A 19,514-nucleotide genomic window follows, 5' to 3' on the forward strand; every position below is an offset into this window, starting at 1 on the left:
TGTTTATAAACAGTATTTTGTTAATAAGATAAAGTCTTAATACAGTATACACAAACATCAACATTGTGCTTACAACATTCTAACGCCTCGGTTCTCCAAATGACTTCTATTAGGGTTAAAAAATAATTTATAGCTAAATTTATTAAAGTAATTACTAAACACTATCTTTACTCATTTTTTTAGGCAAATAAAAAAATTAAACATGTGGAGGCGTATTTTTTTTTTTTAATGAAAGATAAATCGTCATGATTTATGATTGTAGAACAATGACAAATGTGATTATTTTTAATTTTACTTGAAAGCAATTTAAAAATGTTATCAAGTTGTGACATAAAAAAAATTATGTCACAACTTGAAAAGTACAAAAAGATTTTATTTGATACTTGGGTTAGTTTTACATTTTTTTTTTTCAAACCTGGAATTATAAACCTTTATGTAATCTTTTCAAGATCAAATATACCCATAAAAGAAAGTGAATGTCGTATTTTTCGCACATACGTCGTTGTTCTATGATCCCAACGAAATGTGAAACATAATAATTTTTATTACACTGAACGTCGCGTCAGTCGCAGATCACACATATGTAATAAAATGGGTAATAAGTAAGAATGGTTTACTTATCTTTAGAAGTGGTCAATTCAAGGGCCAACTATTCGATTTTGACGTTTATTTTAGTATCCGTTCTTAAGATAGGGTTTCCTAGGACAGCGGTGCCCGTATTTTAACAGCCGTAGTGAACGGTGATGCAGTGGACAGCCGTCGTAACGGTGACTAGAGTGTGGTTTTCTAGGAAAACGGTGTTATCAACACCATTTAACACCGTTTTCCTAGGAAACCACTCTCTAGTCGACGTTACGACGGCTGTCTACTGCATCACCGTTCACTACGGCCGTTAAAACACGGGCACCGCTGTCCTAGGAAACCCTAGCTTTACAGGGGTAAAATTACTAGGTAGTCAAAAGAGCCCGGATCACCAAATGAAAAATTAATACTCAATAATACTGGAAGATATCATATAAACAATGGACATTTTGCATTATTCAAATGGGCCTGGACGGCCTCTGACTGAAAGTATAATTATTTTGATTAACAAATTATCAGACGGTTTAAAGAGATCATTTATAATAGTGCATAGGACACTGCAACCGGAACTTGTGATATTTTTCTAAAAATATACTATAATCAGTTCTTACTCTTTCATGTATGGCGTTATCAAAATTGCCCCATGAATAGCCTAAAATTTGTGACTTTTTTCTTACTGGCAGCCCACTCGCGCGAAGACATTTTATTTTTCAACGCGCTAACGTTTTTTTGAACTGTATGTCAAAACGCATTTACAAATCATTTTATAAGCAAATATTAACAGACAAATGACTTTTGCTCCGTTTTTCTGTATTTTCGGTATGTACTTGACATTAAAACGCTTTATCAATTCGCTTGTTGTATGATTCATTCGATATAACCCCTTCACTGTATCGTCTTGTCATTTTACAAAGTGTTAGACGTTTTTCTTGTTTCTTTTTGTATGTTTTAAACTCGATGTTTTAATTTATAGATAAAGCGAAATGAAATATCAAAACGCGGGAAGCATTGTGGCGGGTGCTGTAAAGTTGCCGCCTTCAGTTACGACGTTTTTGCAACATAATAAAGACGACTCAGATGGTGCGTATTTCTTGTCTTGTGACAGCATATCCTAAAATTTGCATCATGCGCTATTCGCGGCAAGTAATAAGTGTATTTATTTATTCCTGTTTTCGTTTTCTAGATGACAGCTTCACCTCCGGAGGAGTTCTACAAAATTCTCGTCTAGCTTGGCTGAGTAATGGAGCCAAATTAATTGTGATAAATATACTGACAGGTCATAAAATCGCTGCATGGACATTCGGAGCAGTTTTAAGGTAAGTTATTCATGCAATAAATAAAGTATTCATGTTGTCTTCATTACTGTTTATGCCAAATTCTTAAGGTTTGCTGTTAAAAATATGTAAATATTTATGTATTATGGAGGAGTAATGTGAACCCAACTCAACAAACTAAATGAACTCCTTTTCTAAACAGTCTTGCTCCATTAGAGAGGCTAGAACGTTACATTATGATAACGATTGTATATTTGAGGAGTTATTTAATTTATATACCTTTTTTTTACAATTACTTTTTTTAATAAGTTCATTTATATACCTAGACATAAAAATTAAAACATAAATAACAGTACAGTGAAACCTTTATCGTTCCTCGAATAATCGTTTTCCCGGATGTGTCGTTTATTTCTTCCAACTCCGAAATAATTTCATATAATACATACAAAAATTGATCGCATCGATTGTTTCTCTATCCACCATTTTACCGCATTCATAGTTTGAATTACGATGCGTATTTGTCATATTTTACTATTTTGTTATGTTCTAATGCGCAGAACGTTCGAAAGAGAAAGAGAGATATAATGACAATTAGAGCAAGTTAAGATTTCTGAAGATGGTTGGCTAAGATTTGATACACAGACGAATTTCAACAATTTTGTTACATTTGACGACAACATCCCAACGTGTGGGATAGAAACTATCGAAAGCTTGTGTGACGCAAGGTTGAAGAAGACAGCTGAAGAGGTCGATATTGATGAAGAGGAGCCGCCGCCTGTACCTTCATTTTCAGAAGCATGCACTATCTTCGAAAGATTAAAAACATTCTACCACTCACATTCAATAACTGATGCCGAAAAAAATATTATTTGCAAAGCCAAAAATATAATGTTGAAAACAGTAAAAAACAAATGTCGGTGAAAGATTATTTCCAATGCAATAAACTTTAATCTTTTTTTTTTGTTTTTGTTCTGCTTTCTAATTTTATTTAAATACATTTATTTACGCCTGAAACTTTTATCTTTTTTAGAATTTTAACCTGCCAATGATAATGCAGATTGCCAGGGCGGTATCTTTACCCGATCTTATCTCCTTGTGTATTGACCTCTTATTCCCACATTCATTGTTTATTTCAATAAGTCCCTTTAAAAACGATAGATAGAGGTTTCACTGTATATGGCACCCACAATTTAAATGATTGTGTACCTATATCATGAGAAAACATATATAATGTGTACAGTTGTATCAAGAACAGCGGAAACATTTACCCTTTGATACATTTGTAGACACCTTTTTTTAAAAGCCACTCATATGGACACATTCATATCATTCTTTCATTTTTTAAATTTTAATATTTCACTTCCGATCGGACCGTTAGTTTGAAGTAAATCTTATTTGAGTAACATACTGGGGCACTCGCTGCTGGCTGTTTTTATAGAGAAACATTTGGTTAGCTGGAAGATATTGCTCTTAGCAACAATTCTGCCAAATTGCATATGTTTGTTTACTTGAAGATTTAAATAAATAAATTAAGTTAATATCTCCTCCTCCTTCTTCGATGGCGCTACAGCCCAAATCGAGCCTTGGCCTCCTTCAACTTTTGCCTCCAACTCCCCTATCCTAAGCAGCCATTTGAGTGTGCAAGCATCAAAAGTCTCTTCTTAAATTTCCTGTAGAATACTGAAGCTGCTAGGAATATTTCCTTGGAATTTTACGTGTCATGCACTTATTTTCATTTTATTATTTTTTTTGTATTGCAAGTATGCACAATTTTTTTTTGCCAATAAATACCGTATTTCACCACCGTAACTGAATTTTGAAATGATGATATTTTTCCAGAGAGCCGCTATGGCGAGTAACGTGCGTCCAAGAGCTGTCGCCTCCCCTGTTGGAGCACACCACGCAGCTGCTGGTGGGACTGGAGGGCGGGGTGGGAGGGGGCGCCGTGTGCGTGCTACATGTACAGGGCTCTCGAGTGCTGCGCGCAGTGCGCGTACCTGCACGTGTGGCCCGCGTGGCCTGCGCGCCTGTGGGGCACGGCCCGCTGGCCTGCTTCCGCGGGACCGCGCTGGTGGCCACCCATGGCGGGGCCACCCTAGCCGTCGACCTCAACAGGCAGGCTTGCTTGAAAGGTTTGTCATTCTATATTAAATTAAATAAATAAATATAATACAATGGATATTAACCCATCCTATGTTATTTCATTATGCCGTGTGGATTTTTGCCATGTTGTGAAATAGGCCAATCACGCGATATCACGCATTGAGCTCCGTCTACTATAGACTACTATCTATATATCTACTATAGACTTATGCTTACATTTATTTAGTTTATGGCTTATGACCTGTCATTTTTTTATGAAATCAGAATTTTTTAGTTCACCGCTAAAAAATTATCTTTTTATCTTCCTCCATGAATGCTACAAATAGAAGAGTGGTGCATTCATATCTTGATAAAATTATTAACCCATGATATATCTTTATAAAATCCAATATTTATCTCTAAAAATTTAAAATTTGTACTTCTATTACTAAAAAATACAATATCGACGCTAGAATGGAAAAAGTTACCGAGTGACATGTAGCAACTTGATAGAAGAGTCAACAAAAGATTTGTTTAATTAATGAAAAATCTTACATTCAAAATATACATATATTATTTATATTTGGTAGTTGTGGAGGAACTCCTTGCTATCGATATGAAGATAAAGGCTCGCCCATAAAAAAGCTTCCATTATCGGCTTATGTATGAGATTTTTTTATTAATTAAAACAAAAAAATCTTTAATTGGCTCTTCTGTAAAGTTGCTACATGTCGCTTGGTAACTTTTTCCTTTGCAGCGTCGGTATATTTTCTATAGACTTAGTTTTATTCAGAGCTATTTTTGTCAGTTTTTGATCCCTGTCAATGTTATTTATCATCTGCACAAATTTCCCATTTCTGCAGTTTCCTGTGTTGATGTATATGTTTTTGTCATTTCTATCTATGTTTGAATCTTCCAGCTATTCACTACGCTAACAGTGGCCAAGAAGATTTGATAAGAGACGAGCTAAACATGGCTAACCTAGTAGTCCTATCTATAGACGACATCGATCTAATAGAAGAACAGAGAGCAATCGCGTGTGAGAAGGATGATCATATCGCCATCCAAGTGAACGAGGGCTGTTTCCATAATCTGCAGTACATAATGCACAATCCAGACAACTCAATCAGGCTACGAGCTACTAGAGAAAGAGTGTTTGTAACTGATATTTTGTATGTACCACAACTTGGAAGCGTATTTATCGCATTTAATTTCGGAGCATTCCAAATGTGGAATCTAATGACTTTGAAACTGGAGTTCACGTCTACACCCAACTCCGATGGATTACCGATTAGCCATTTTGGATTTTTGGTAAGTGAATGAACTTAATTTGACAAATAAGTGGAAGCGTACCATGTATTTTTAATTAGTATTTACATACAAGTTATTACATCATTGAATGAACTTAAATATACATATTGTAAATAGTTTGTGCATATTTGTATTTAATAGTAGTTTATTTATTCAATTTAGAACTAAATTATGCAATTTGTCAGGAACAATAATTTTATCGGGATTTGAACCGGGTTTGTATCAGTGTTGTGATCCACAACTCGATTTCAATTTTTCCATTTTTATTTTAGTTATTTACGACTTAGGTAATGGTCTGAAAATTGAAATATTTGAGGAAATAATAACTCAAATGTTTCTCTTTTTTTAATTTACTCCCTTTTCAGTAAGGTTTATTCTAGGTTAATCTATTAACTTTTTTTTAATCATACAAATTATTTATTGAATTTTAGGAGCCATGTGATGATCCGCGTGCTTTCTGTTATCTCTGGGTAGTATACTCTTCGTTAGATAGACACGAGGAAGGATTTCCACTAGCCACAATGTACGCCCTGACCTATGAGGGAAAAACTGCCCTAAACAGTGGAGAATACCTTTATCAAGTGAGTGCATTTTTTTTTTACACTTAATTGGCTTTTCCTCTCTTTTGACGTAATTATTTAAAGACAGTTCTTTTAAAAGTTATTTTTATGACTTTCTTTAAGTGTTTATGTTGTATTGACTGATAATAATAGATGGACATCTATAAAACATAGGCAATGCTCTTAGTTATTGAAAAGAAATGAAAGCACCATCTAATTGATAATTATCTTTTTTTTTCAGAATTTCATAACTTGCAATCTTCGTTTCAACATAGAGTTATCTAGTCTAGAAACATCAAATACAACACTGAAACAAAAAATTGGAGGGAGAAGTTTGGCTTGCCATCCGATCACGATGTCTGTGGGGAAACCGGAAGATTGTGATGAATGTAAGTACTATTCGTATTACGTACATTTTCCTTTATAACAACATTATTATTCCAAAAGTAGGATAGTGAAAAAGGAAATGACACTCAAATTATGTATTTAGATAGTACAAAATACATTATTTATAATGTTTTTAATTTCCAATAGCAACATTATGTTTTGAAGCCTAAGAATGAATTATACAAATTTACCGTGAACCCTAGCAGTTTTTGGGTCTTGATTGGCCGATCGATGTTCAATTCGTGTTGTTCAATTAAAAGCAGCCGGCTTCCGACAACATGGATCAATTTTTTTATTTTTTTTTTAAATGGCACTATTTTATAGAAAAACTAGCCTCTTATTGCATAAAAATCTCTTTTCAGGTTTATTAAATTTATGCCAGATAGTCTGGGAATGTTGGACAGTGAGTGCAATAGCGCCAGTTCAGTCTATGATGATTATATTTGACATTGACCAATGGTATAAGGAACAAATGCCAGGTGAGAGCATACTTTTTAATTATATCTTAGTATGCATTTATCAAATTTTTTTAGATTCCAATTAATTAAAGTTATCTATTTGTAAATCAAATAAGAATTTACTTCATAAAAATATGTTGTTTAACCTTATGAAATTTTATTCTTTTTCAGATTGTACAGTTTTAGAAACAAATAGTTATTTATCGGTAGTAAATTTAGGAGACACACTCTCTCACACAGCTAGTTCCTATTTATGTGATGTGAGAATAAATGTGGAATCACTTAATCCATATTTTTCTGTTCCGAGATTGGAAGAACATTTTTATCCCAACTCTCTTGGATATCGTAAGTTTCTTTATTAATTTTCTAAAAACATATTATGTTCTTTATTTTTTCTTCCAACCAAAAATAATAGCAGCCGTTGAATTTGTTTTCTCTATGGTTATATCTGTGCTGACACGGAAAAGGGGCATAAATCGGGTTTTTTGACAAATTGGGTTAACAATATAATTAGATAATCCATTTACAAACACACAAGTAAAATAAAGAAAAGTAAAAAAAATCCTTATCATAACAATAAGAAAGCGATTTTACATTTGGGCTTAAGTTGATATTTGTAAAATAGTATCAAAGAAAATAGACCTGACACGAATCGTGCCTTCTTACAAATATTTTAATCAAATTTTTAACATGGAATACGGGCACAAGTCGACTTGCGCCCGCTGTGCAACAATATTGATCCGGCGTCCTTCCAATATCAAATGTCAACGTCAAACCTGAATCATCCACCTGCGTAGTGTGATTGTTGCTGTATATTTCCTGCTATAAGAAGAAAAAAATCCAAGATAACGTCGTGTCAAAGATGTCTAGAGCCAAAAAAATATCACCCTAATAACGTGATGAGAAAAAAATGTAAATGTTCAGTGAGATTAAGTAATGATACATAATATCTTTAAAGAGCAGAGAAAGGATGAAAGCAGAGTGAACGTGGTCGAAATGTGATCTCTTGGATGAATGTGTGGGGAATCAATGTATGGCATGGTTACTTAATCTGCTTATAATAGTTGTTTTTTAAACACATTGTACTGAACATTGTTGTTGTTTTTCAGAATGTTACTGCCTTACGAACACAGATATAACGCGGCTATCCACAGTGGGAGTACAGAGACAGATTCTGGCAACCATTAGTGATAGCGGTCCCTCTGTGTTACTACAACCCGCTAAGTTATTCCAACAGTGCTTAGCATGTGGATTACTACCCCTCTACGTAGAACCTACTCCTGCCCTTTCTACTCCTGTTGTAAGATTCTATATATTTCATTATTTACTTAACTTAACCGTTATCTATAATATAAGACTACTCTTCCACATTCCGCGCTCACAGATGAAAACCAGCCCACTTCGAAGAATGCAGGGTACTTAAAATTATTGTTTTAGTGACATTGAATGGTAAATATAACAGCTTCAAGTCCACTAACTACATCTTAAATATATTCTGTAACTAATTTTTACCCACACATACTACTTATAATGATTTGTTTTAATTTTTTGTTAAAAAAAAATGTGCATGGAAACTGCGGGAAGTTGAATTGAAGGAGTTCTATCATATTTTTTTATAATCAATTGGCACTATACCGTGTGTAGAAATTTTTATATAGCTATTTTTCTCTTATTTTTTTCTCGTTCTGTACCCATCATAATTACGAGGTATATCCAGAAAGTTCCGTTTTTATTTCTTGCCATCGCAGTTTTGCACATGCGTGGTACTTACATTGACCTATTAAAATTTTGATGCCATTATGAGTTAGTTGATTGTTGTATACGCTTCGTGATGGTTGTTTGAAATGATGAAAATAATTGAAAATCCCGCCGCTTGTGAGATGCAAACTGTAATTCATTTCCTTAATGCGAAGAACAATAAACCAGTCCACATTCATCAATAAATCAATGAAGGTCGTGAAAATGTGCTCAACGACAACAAAGTCAGAGTGTTCCCTTTTATGAAGGAGGAATACAAAAGCTTGTGCCGCTCTATGAAAAATGCTTACAACATGGTGGGAGTTATGTAGAAAAACCAGAGTGGCTCATTTGTGTATTATTGTTTTTTGCATGAGGCTATATTTTGCTTCATACAATGTGTTCTGGGCATAAGTGACTGGCCGTTATCATATGAAAATATATAAAAAGTTATTAGTAAAAATAAAAAATATGTCAGTATATTTTATTCATTGCTCTTACACTCTTTTGAGAAATCGTTTTGTCAAAGACTGGATGATTTCTACATAAAAGGGAATCCATAAGCTAACCATTCACTCTCAACTATTATAGACTCCTGGAGGAATTTAAGTCATAGAGGAATGTTAGCAAAGATGGAATACAAACTACGCAGATTAATGATGGGGAGGAGGATGTATGGACAGAGGCCAACACGCCATCCCCACCCCTCAGATCTCAATGCCTCTATTGTTACTCTACAAATTCGAACTTCATTCTTCAGGCGGTCCAGCGTCAAGTGATCCTGTCCATTGCGCTGGAGGCGCGCCTGCTGGCGTTCCTGGCGGCGTGCGCGCGCGGCCCTGATGCGGCCGCGTTGCCTCGCTGGGCATGGGCGCGCGCGCTGCGCCTCAAGACGGGCGCCGAGCGCCTCGCGCTGCCGCTGTTCCGCGGCGCCGCACCAGACGCTGGCGAGCGCCGCTGCCTGGACTCGTGCGCCTCGCAGCTGGCCGCGCTGGCCGGCCTGCTAGCGCGAGTTGTGCGCTCCTGCGCCCCGCTCGTGGAGCCACAAGGTCGGTGCTTATGAAGAAGTTCGGTAGTTTTTTTTTATTAAAAGTATATTGTCAACAAAAAAAAAAGAAAAAAAAACTCAACTTCCTCACTTCTGTATTTTCAGAACTCAAGGAATTGAAACTGAAACAAAGAACAGTTCAGGTGGTAGCGCTTTACTTCCAAGTTGTGCAATGGTTCCTTAATGTAGGTCTCCTACCAGAGTTTGATATGGAGCACATACATGATGATAATGATGAGAGATTACCATATCCCATCGAGTCTTTGATTCGGTACTATCAAAACAGGTATGTTCAATTACTTATGACATCTTGCTTTTTTTTTATTGGCTAATTAATAATATGTTTTTTTTCAATCTAGGTCCTAGGTTGTTCGTAACTTAAATTATTTATCACTCTTGTATATCTTGGATGTATATTGTAGTTCAAATTTAATCTAATATTAGTCTTTATTTTATTATTTCTCATCTTAAATATCATCTTTATCTTTTCTGTGTAAATTGAGCATTTTTGTTATTTTATATCGATTCTGTAGTTCTAGTATATTCATCAAAATTAAGTGTTACTTTAAGTGCCTTGTTCATCGTTATTTTAACTAATTCTTTCATTTGTTTAGTACACTGCGACAATATTATTTATCCATATACTAAGGTGGCAGTATGAAAGCATTGTATATCATTAATTTTGTTATTTTATCAAAAGACTTCTGTTCAGAGAACATTACCCCAATAATTTAACCCAGTTTTGTTATAACTGCTCATCTTTAATTACTAGGTTAAGTTTTATGGGGGATTTGTTTTTGTGTTCTATTATCATATGTTTACTCTTATTTGTATTTATTGTCAATGAGTTATTATCTAACCAGTACATAAATTTATTCAGATCCTCATCTAATTTTAAAATTCTTTATATGTTTTTCTATTATGTTATCTAATAGCACCTATTTTATGAAAATAAAACATTAATTTTATCAGTATTTTTAACCAACTTTGTTAGCGTTTAGAAGCCTTAGAAAAGTAAGTTTCATATTTTTTGCTAATTCTTTCATTAATTCAATTCGCAAAATTAATAATACTGTAATTATTTATTTTCCTTATTTAAATTAAAAATATTAAATCATTTTTATGAGTTTCGAATTTTATCACTTATATTATACTCTTTCTCTAGCTATCAAAATAAAATTATATTACTGTGCTTATGATAGTTCGACTATGACTTTTGAATTTCGATAGACATTTTTATTTAACTTTGTGAAAAGTGTTGTTACACATATTTGCCTTTTTGTTATTAATGTTAATTAAATAAATTAAACTATTTATGCATTATCTTGGTTCTTGATAAATACAATAGTTATTATGAAATTACTCTTAAAAAATTATGTAATATTGATTTTTTGAATATTTTTAGGCGCTATAAACTCCATTGTTTAAATGGCGAAAATCCAGCAGTAGAAAATCTCCAAGATAAATTCTGCCCGCTTTTATTTATTGATCAATTTATTAAAACTGAATGTTTAGAAGAAAAGTTGAAAGCGTAAGTTGTGAATATTTATTATGCTAACAAAAAATATCAATATAATTATTCATTCCGTCAGAGACCTATCCGGCGTTTCTGTTTCACAGGAATAATACAAAAGGTCCAGTTTATGTATGATTTATTCCAGCACTATCCTTTATTTGGTGATCTGGGCCTCTTTCTTGCCCAGTGATTTGCCCCCGTAATCTCAAACTGAAAGAAACAATGGTAAATTTCAAGTGGAAAAGTTTATAACTTGAACTGAAAAGTTCGAAAGATGTGTTGACCTTTTTATATTTACTTATTACCCATTTAATTGCATATGTCAATGACTGACGCGATGTTCAGTGTAATAATAATCATTATATCTCATTTCTATTTTGTACCTCAGAATTTATTTTTAAAAAAGAGTCACAATAAAGTTTTTTAATTTCTTTAAATGTAATATTTACATTTTTGATTACTCATTTTTATTTTGTGCTTCTGGATTTTTTTAGCATAGTATGGAAAGGGTTAAATTACAGATGGCTGATAAATTACAGGGGACTGATTACATGAGGCCCGAAGGGATGAACTTTCTAGCATGTAACAGCCGACTGTTGCCTGCTAGTTTTATATTATTTATCGATTTGGCATTAACTTTGTGGAATAACATGATTAAATTTATCAAATTATACGCTTTGTTATGAAACCTCTTGAATTTATTTTGGAACACATGAATTATGTACTTTACCACGCAATTACCAAATTAATTATCTTGGTATGATTTTTTAAGCGAATTTCACGTTTTAGTCCCATATTACTGGTGTTGTAGATAAATCTAGTAAGATGCTTGGGTTGTACTTCGAATCTCTAGATATTTCAATAATACTACTGCAATTCGCACATCGTATGATACACTAGTCCGCAGCATACTAGAATACTGTTCCATAATTTGGGGCCCTTCTGAACCAAACCACATCCTTGAAATAGAGAAGGTTTAAAAGAGATTTTTGCGATACTTACATCTCAAAGAAAAGCATAATTATCCATTCTTGTATCTATCATTATTTCTAGCAGGGTGGCTGGATTACAACACCCTCGAATCTCATCAAATTTTTCTTGGGAAACATTTCTATAAGCTGATTTCTGGAAGTATGAATATATAATTAAAATATACTGAAAGAGATCAGTTTGTATGTTCTCAATAATTATACTAGAGTGAGATCTCATGCACTGTTTTATGCACCCAGAAGCCGTACAAAGGCTAGTCAGAATTCACCCATTAATACGGCAGTTTGTCTTGCTGAATACAGCTTCTACGGATAAGATGGATCTATTTTTTTATCAGTTTTTTTTATTCACAGTCTGCATTACGTGATGGGTTAAAGTAATGCAGACTACAATTGTCAAATAAATCAATATAGTTTCGAAAATCACAAATCTTTATATCTACAGGTGTAGTTACAAACTGATCTATGTTTTCCGAAACCATATTATAGTAGTGCTCCAAAAACTATTTACTCAAATAAATAAATTCATAAGTTAAAAATAAACATGTAATTCATTCAAGAAAATAATTAGGGATGCCTTAGGAGCTCTCGTAAGAGACGTCTAAAAAATAATATGCAATTTTCACACTAACCTAATCTAATTATGTTAACAGGTTTTGGATAGAAGATGGAAGCAAAACTAAAGGATTATATCCCCCGCCATCGTTGCATTCACTATTAAAAATATATCTTATTCCCGAAATCAAGGAAGAGTACAAACACTATCTTGTTCTTTATGTTTTGGTTGACTATGCAACAACGTTTGATGACAGTAGGTAAGGAGAAATATTTTCAAGCTATTAAATCGTGTATGTTTTTATAATCTGACAGAGAGATTCTCATGCGCTTGATTTTTCTGTTGTAGATATGAAAAAATAATCAGGCGCCTAATGCAGTTCCCAACAATGTTTGGATTTAGCAATACTGGACTGAAGATCACTGAAGCATTCTGGCACCTAGATCACAGGGATTTCGATGTAAACAACTTGTATATTTATCCAAACATCAATATTTATTTATTTTGTTTTATATTTAAAATAATGTTCCCTCATTGCTGGGGTGTCCCGCGCCGAGAGAATCATTTTTACGCATCTTTAATTCAGTGGAGTGAAATAGTACTTTCATAATTAAAATATTTTGAGTTTGTCCAAATGTTTGTAGACAAAACACTGGATATTAAGATGAACAAATTACAACAAAGATGGAGAACCTTTTAGAGAATGAAATATGGAAGTCTAGGCATTTACTGGGCCCATGACCTATCGTTGACTGGTTTAAGTGGCCATTTACACACTACGTAACATTCACCATTTTTGCCTATGTTGGAACATCTATATTTCTGCAATTCTTCCATCAGTTGGTTTGAGAGAAGTCAAAGAGCTGATTTGTTGTAAAGAGATTCATCTGATTTAATTATTTGACTTACTAGGCAACGCCTGAAAACAGTTTTGCAATTTTCATACTTTTTCTTTATACACAATATGTATACACACTTTTGAGAAAGAAACATAAGCAGAATGGTGAGTGTTACACAGTGTATAAAGTGGCCACTTAAACCAGCCAATGACAGGTCATATCCCTGTAAATGCCTAGACTTCTACATTTCCTTCTCAAAAATATTCTCCATCTCTGTTGCAACTTGTTAAACTTTCATTATTATTTTAATTAAAACTAATCTAATCTTAATGTGTGCCTTATTTTATTTTTCAGTTTGCTCTAATTCAGCTACAGAGCTTACTAGCGGGAGGTTGTCTGAAACAGTGGCAACATAATGTCGTGCTGTCGTCTCTCCTTGCCCAGAAGAAGACCCAGTCTGCGCTTCAATATTTGCACGTTCGTAACCCTTACGCCACCGTTTCCACGGAAGGAACGCTGAGTGAGGAGAATGTCATAGTTGACGACTGGCAGGCTTGTTGCAACCTGTATTTGTCCAGGGGATTGGTTTTGGAGGGATTTAACTTGATAAAGGAATCATTCAACATCACGGATTCGGCTGATGTTAGAATACAGAGGTTGCTTGTATTTTTTGAAGGTAATAAATACAATCTATTATTTATAAGATATTTTGAATATGTTGTTGGCTGAGATAAGCTTTTTCGACAAAACAAGAAAGGAACTCTGCATTAGTTTGGACATGTAGAGCGAAAGAACAGATTTACGATGCGAATGTAGATGGATGTAGAAATAGAGGAAGACCGATAAAGACATGGCATGACCAAATCCAACAAATATTTGAAGATGGACATGTCAAAAGTCAGAATAATCGGCGCTCGTGCATGAGAAGATGTTTGAATGTAGAGGAAGCGAGATCTGTATGCAAGGACAGAGTGATATGGCATTCTATCCTCTCTTAACCTGACCTTTTGTTTGTTTTGTTTTGTGCAAATCCTTCTCTAAATCTAAAACAGTCATCGCGGTGCATTTGGTTAGACAGCCAACTGTGAATTTGGCGTCGCGGGTTCAATTTCTGCCAGTTGTAAGAAAAAAATCCAAGAATTTTTTTTATGTTTTTCTCAACTTCCTTCCGTATCCTCTCCCCGCCTACCAACAAGCCTCTAAAATAGAAATTAAGCGGGTAATTCCTTTTTTTTAAAAAACTTTTTTACTACCAGTAATTGGTTTTCAAAATTAAGTGGATCAAATTAACATCAACCTGTTGTTTAATTGCCAATTTTCTTTAAAATGTAAATTTTGTTTAGAATATTTTCATTTAAATAAGTAATTTTTCAAATATAGTATGTTAATTCATTAATTAATTATAATATGTTCATTCATTTAAGGATGTAGAAAAGCTGGTCTTCTCTCCAAAACTTTACTATTGCCATTATTGAACGATGAAGAAGAAACCTTAACTAATTTTTTGAAAGCTCTCGGCGATTCAGAGTCCAATAATCTCTTGGTCATGTATTATCTGCAGAGATCAAGGTAACATTATACTTATTTATTTCTTAGCGTGAAATTATAAAAATATATTTCAGAGGCATTATTGTTTTTTTTTAAATTTTATCTTAGCAATGAAATAATGTATTTTTTACAGATATATTGAAGCCCAACAAGTTAATGAAGACTTGAAAAATTTGACTAGCAAGGGGCAGCTTCCATATGATATAACAGTCGATTTTTCGATGAAGAATGATCATGTTACCAAATCCAATACCAGAAATGAGCTTGTAGACTTGTATTGTAAAACCCTACCCAAAATCACCCGCTGCTTAGCCCAACTAGCGACCAGCAATGTGCCGGGAAGAAAAAGTTAGTGAATAAATGAATACATACACTTTTTTATAATTACACATTTGCAGAAACTTTTTTCTCATAGATTTCACTTATTTTATTTTATTTGGGAAACCAACAGTTCTACATGCATATTTATAGTAAACAAACAGATATAGTGTATAAACTCAGAACCAATAACAGATTTCCACAAAGTTGTTATAGACAATAAATTACATATTATATAAATACATATAAGTTTACACAAATAAAAATGTTATTTTCATGTACTCATATATATTTTTTAATAATCAAAGAAAATATTTATTTTTTGTAAAGAACGGTAAGTTATTGTAGATTGGGTGAGATTACAACAAGGATGCTTGAAGAGAGGATAAAGAGGGGAAGGGAGATGTACATATTTATTTTTATAATGTCTATTAAGTTACATAATGCATTTTTAGTGTAAATGTTTGTGTAGTCTATTATTATTATTATTATTATGGATAACTTATATAGCGCCATTTTCGTAATAAAATACCTCAAGGGCGCTTTACATAGTGGTTTTATTGTTCAATTTATTTTGTTGTCACATGCTACGGATTTATTCAAATGATTTAGAGAACAAGTGGGTTTTAAGTTTTTTCCGAAACATCACTTCACTTTCACAGCCTCGCACCTCTGCTGGGAGAGCATTCCATGCCATAGGGCCTGCGACCGCAATTGCGCGTTCACTAAATTTAGTGCGCTGTTTGCGTAGAGGTATAATAACTTTTCCTCTCGCCGTAGACGTAGCTGATCTAAGCGTGAGACGCCTGTCAGCTAGTTCATCTGGAATCTATGTCTAAATTTTGTATTGTACACTGAAAAAGTCCTACAAAAAAAGCATTTTTAACATTATGTTTTACTTATTGGTACATGAAACAGGTATTACTTACATGGACACGTATCATAACTTTCTTATTTCACTTCTGATTGGACTGTAGTTAATGGTTTGAAGTCAATCTTGTTTGACTAGCACACAGGAACACTTTTGTTGATAATTTTTTTTTTTATAAAGGAACACGATATTCTTCTACCATATAATTACTTTAATTTTACGTAGGCTATCGCCGTATTTTCATTACCATTTCTTTAATGATAGACACGATTTTTACGGCTTTAGCCGGCGTAACCGTGCATGTATTAAAGAGTTCTTTGCTTAGACTCAAGTTTTAAAAATCATTTCATTTTTGTCTTAAAATCCACAATTTTAAAACGCAAATTAAATTTTTGTTTTTTAAACTTCTGTAGATTTCTCAATGGTAAATATTGTATTGAGCTAATATGTATGTATTTATTATAATATTTTGAGTACGTTCAAATATTTGTAGACAAATTTTAAGATTAAGATATTTTCAATTGAGTTGAAGCTGTTGAAAATATAAAAGTCTGTCATGGACTGGGCTAATTGTAACTAGGCAGAATCTCTAATGCTTTTATGAAAAATTATTTTTTGTTACATTTGATGCATCTATATTATGACGTGTGATATTTTGTGCCCGTGCTTTTTGTTTTTGCGTAGCCTCAATTTTATCTGAATGAATAACTGTAATTATTATTATCGATCAATATTTAAAACAATGCATTCTTTTTTTAGTGTTGATGCCTACTCCAATGACAGTAAGCCTTCAAGCCAATATTCCGAAACCCGCAGCCTATAAATCTTCAATTATACAGGTTTGAATTTTTTAAATTCGTCTTTCTTATTCATGTGGTAATTACTACACCCAGGTAACTTCAAAATCACAATTTTTACATTACACATTAAAAACACATATTTGTATCTTCCTCCATGAATACTACAAATAGGCAAATTTTGATTCATCAAGTCATGTTATGATTTGGGGAGAATAAAAAAACGCGTTTTTAGTTGCTAACTCCTAAATGCTGATTTTAAAGTTACCCAGTTGTAGTAATTACCCAGCGATATACAGAACACTAAATTTCTGTCTGCCACCGTATCTTCATATCGCTATTAAACAGTACAATAGCAGCTTGAAGTGTTTATTACTAGTTCTTATTGTAGTCATCTTTTATGTGTATTAACTGAAATTGCGTTCACTTGCTCAGGTAGTCTGTTTTAATAGTCCACGACTCGATTGTTTAAGAAGTGCTTTCCTGGGTTGGATTTAAATAAATAAATCTAACAGCAACCAAAGAACTCTTTGAAGAAACTAAACAATTAAATATAATTGAACTCTTTCAACTAGAATCCTTAAAATTTATTCATAAATTAGCCACTGATGTAATCTTAGACGAAGAATTAAAACTTGAAAAAAATTGTGAACGTTGACACAATACGAGAATATCAGAACAATATCATCCACAACATTTTATAAGGAGACAAGGACAGTCGAGACTAATAAACCAGGGACTAAAATTATACAGTAAACTACCAGACAAAACTAAACAAAGACTCAGACAACCTTTACAAAAGATGTTAAAAATATTATTACTAACAATAGAATATGAATTTAAAAAATAACATTTATTTTGTGTCGATCATTGTTCATAAGCATCATTAATAATGCCACATCATAGTATTCTATTAGGATTGTGTGTTACTGTTAAATCTCATACACGCCACACCCCCTCTGTTGAGTGCTTAATTAAACAAAGCTCTTATCACATTCTGTTTTTTTTGTTTGGAAAAAATAACATAATATTATGTGTGTAACTTATGTCAAAGTAATTAATATATAGTTTGGTTCTTCTAGGCGAGCATAAACAAAGCTAATGAGACGTGGATGGAGCGACCCACAGTAGCTCGAGGATTGAAAAGAGCCCTTCAAGTTGAAGACACGCCGTTTATTTGCACGCCAAAAATGTCTCGGCATCACACGAGGTTAGTTTATCAATGTGTATAAAAATTTGCTAAAAACGAATAACCCTTTTTCGTATGTAGATTTTAATTTTACTTAAAATCTATCATATTTTCGTGAATTCAGCAAGTTTACAAAATATCCTCCAGCATCTTAAAATTCTCAAATTTGCAAAAAAAAATCAACATGAAGACTTGTATGAGAACATTAAGGCTAATGATCGACCCCGAGTAATGAGGTTAAGCAAACATAAAGAATTTCGAACTAGTATACATAAATGCTGTAAAGGTTCCTTCTTAGATTACTATAGCTGTGGACCATAATGAAAGGCATTGCTTCTCTATGGAGATTAAAATTGACTCTGGGCCAGAGTTCAGACCAGAGTACTGCAGAGACCCGCAGAAAGGGGGACCGATGAACATGACCTATTTCGGGAGCTAGGCAAGCAAGTAACAGGATAGCTTGCCCACCACATACCGCACAAGCAAGTAACAGGATAGAGTAAGAGCAGCCAGAGCGTCAAATATCTATTTCACTACCTTTTATAGCTTCTATGGGTTTCTCCACATACCTACCCACAGGACACCAAATCTAAACAAATGCATTCACTTAAAATACAACTTAATTATATTAAAGATGGGATTGTGCAGTCTGCTCTACCGAAACCACCTACACTCAAGATGATGAAGGCGATTTTTTGACGTTTGTTAATGTCAAAAATGTCTTGGTTTTCTCAGTGTTCGTGTACATCAAATTGCAATTATTAAATAGTGATTTAAAAATCTGATGCTAGAGATCGCAGAAAAGTTGGCAGTCGACGGAGAGGCTTGGAGGCTGTTGACGATTGCCATATAATTCAACTAGGAAGCGGACATGGTTTGATTAATCTGAAGCTTTAAATTTTTAATGTTCACATTAATATATTTGTATTCAGGTTGAATACGGTGGAGACGATGATCACGACACCCGAGTTAGAGGGAACCCCAGCCAAGCGGTCCAGACGGGACTCGGAACCGGAGCTGGACACGGCGGAGCTAGACCCTCGCCTACTTCAGGAGGTGGACAGCATCCTGCATACTCCGCTGGTAGAGAGGAAGACATCCTGGGTTGGCTCCCGCTCCTCGCTGGACCGAACTTCGCTGAGGGAAGCGACTCCGCAGAGCATCCTCAAGGTCAAAACAAATCATTTTTAAAATTTAGTTATCTCAGCAGAAATAGAGATGGGAAGACTAGACTTATGACCTGTCATAACAATCTGTAAATGATAACCTTAGACACTGTAACATTCACTATTCTGCCCGTGTTTGAATATCTATATTTTCATATAATGACAGTTATCTGTCACCTTATTTACTTATTCCTCAGTCAAACCACCATACACTCGATATTCTTGAAATCTCATTGATTTGTCTGTAAAAATAAATCACATATTTTAAGCTTTAACCACTTTTTTT

At 33.8% G+C, this 19,514-nt stretch overlaps 1 protein-coding gene across 2 annotated transcripts in view; it reads left to right on the forward strand.

Moving 5' to 3' along the window:
- Positions 1-1,248: 1,248 nt before the first annotated feature.
- Elys (AT hook containing transcription factor 1 homolog) overlaps positions 1,249-19,514 on the forward strand; it is a 31,074-nt gene continuing 12,808 nt past the window's right edge. For both annotated transcript variants that reach the window (XM_088229064.1, XM_088229065.1), the window contains exons 1-21: positions 1,249-1,401; positions 1,556-1,662; positions 1,766-1,898; positions 3,696-3,988; positions 4,858-5,249; positions 5,681-5,830; positions 6,051-6,198; positions 6,559-6,675; positions 6,826-6,999; positions 7,764-7,954; positions 9,152-9,440; positions 9,545-9,725; positions 10,845-10,970; positions 12,598-12,759; positions 12,849-12,960; positions 13,694-14,015; positions 14,764-14,908; positions 15,021-15,235; positions 16,836-16,915; positions 17,956-18,083; positions 18,995-19,232. In XM_088229064.1, coding sequence (XP_088085190.1) covers positions 1,566-1,662; positions 1,766-1,898; positions 3,696-3,988; positions 4,858-5,249; positions 5,681-5,830; positions 6,051-6,198; positions 6,559-6,675; positions 6,826-6,999; positions 7,764-7,954; positions 9,152-9,440; positions 9,545-9,725; positions 10,845-10,970; positions 12,598-12,759; positions 12,849-12,960; positions 13,694-14,015; positions 14,764-14,908; positions 15,021-15,235; positions 16,836-16,915; positions 17,956-18,083; positions 18,995-19,232 — 3,693 coding nt within the window. In that variant the 5' untranslated portion in view covers positions 1,249-1,401; positions 1,556-1,565. The remainder of the gene's footprint in view (positions 1,402-1,555; positions 1,663-1,765; positions 1,899-3,695; positions 3,989-4,857; positions 5,250-5,680; positions 5,831-6,050; positions 6,199-6,558; positions 6,676-6,825; positions 7,000-7,763; positions 7,955-9,151; positions 9,441-9,544; positions 9,726-10,844; positions 10,971-12,597; positions 12,760-12,848; positions 12,961-13,693; positions 14,016-14,763; positions 14,909-15,020; positions 15,236-16,835; positions 16,916-17,955; positions 18,084-18,994; positions 19,233-19,514) is intronic.

The sequence above is a fragment of the Micrasema longulum genome, unplaced genomic scaffold (genome assembly GCF_059751315.1).
Source record: "Micrasema longulum isolate JH-2025_06_02 unplaced genomic scaffold, ASM5975131v1 h1tg000632l, whole genome shotgun sequence".
Lineage (NCBI taxonomy): Eukaryota > Metazoa > Arthropoda > Insecta > Trichoptera > Brachycentridae > Micrasema > Micrasema longulum.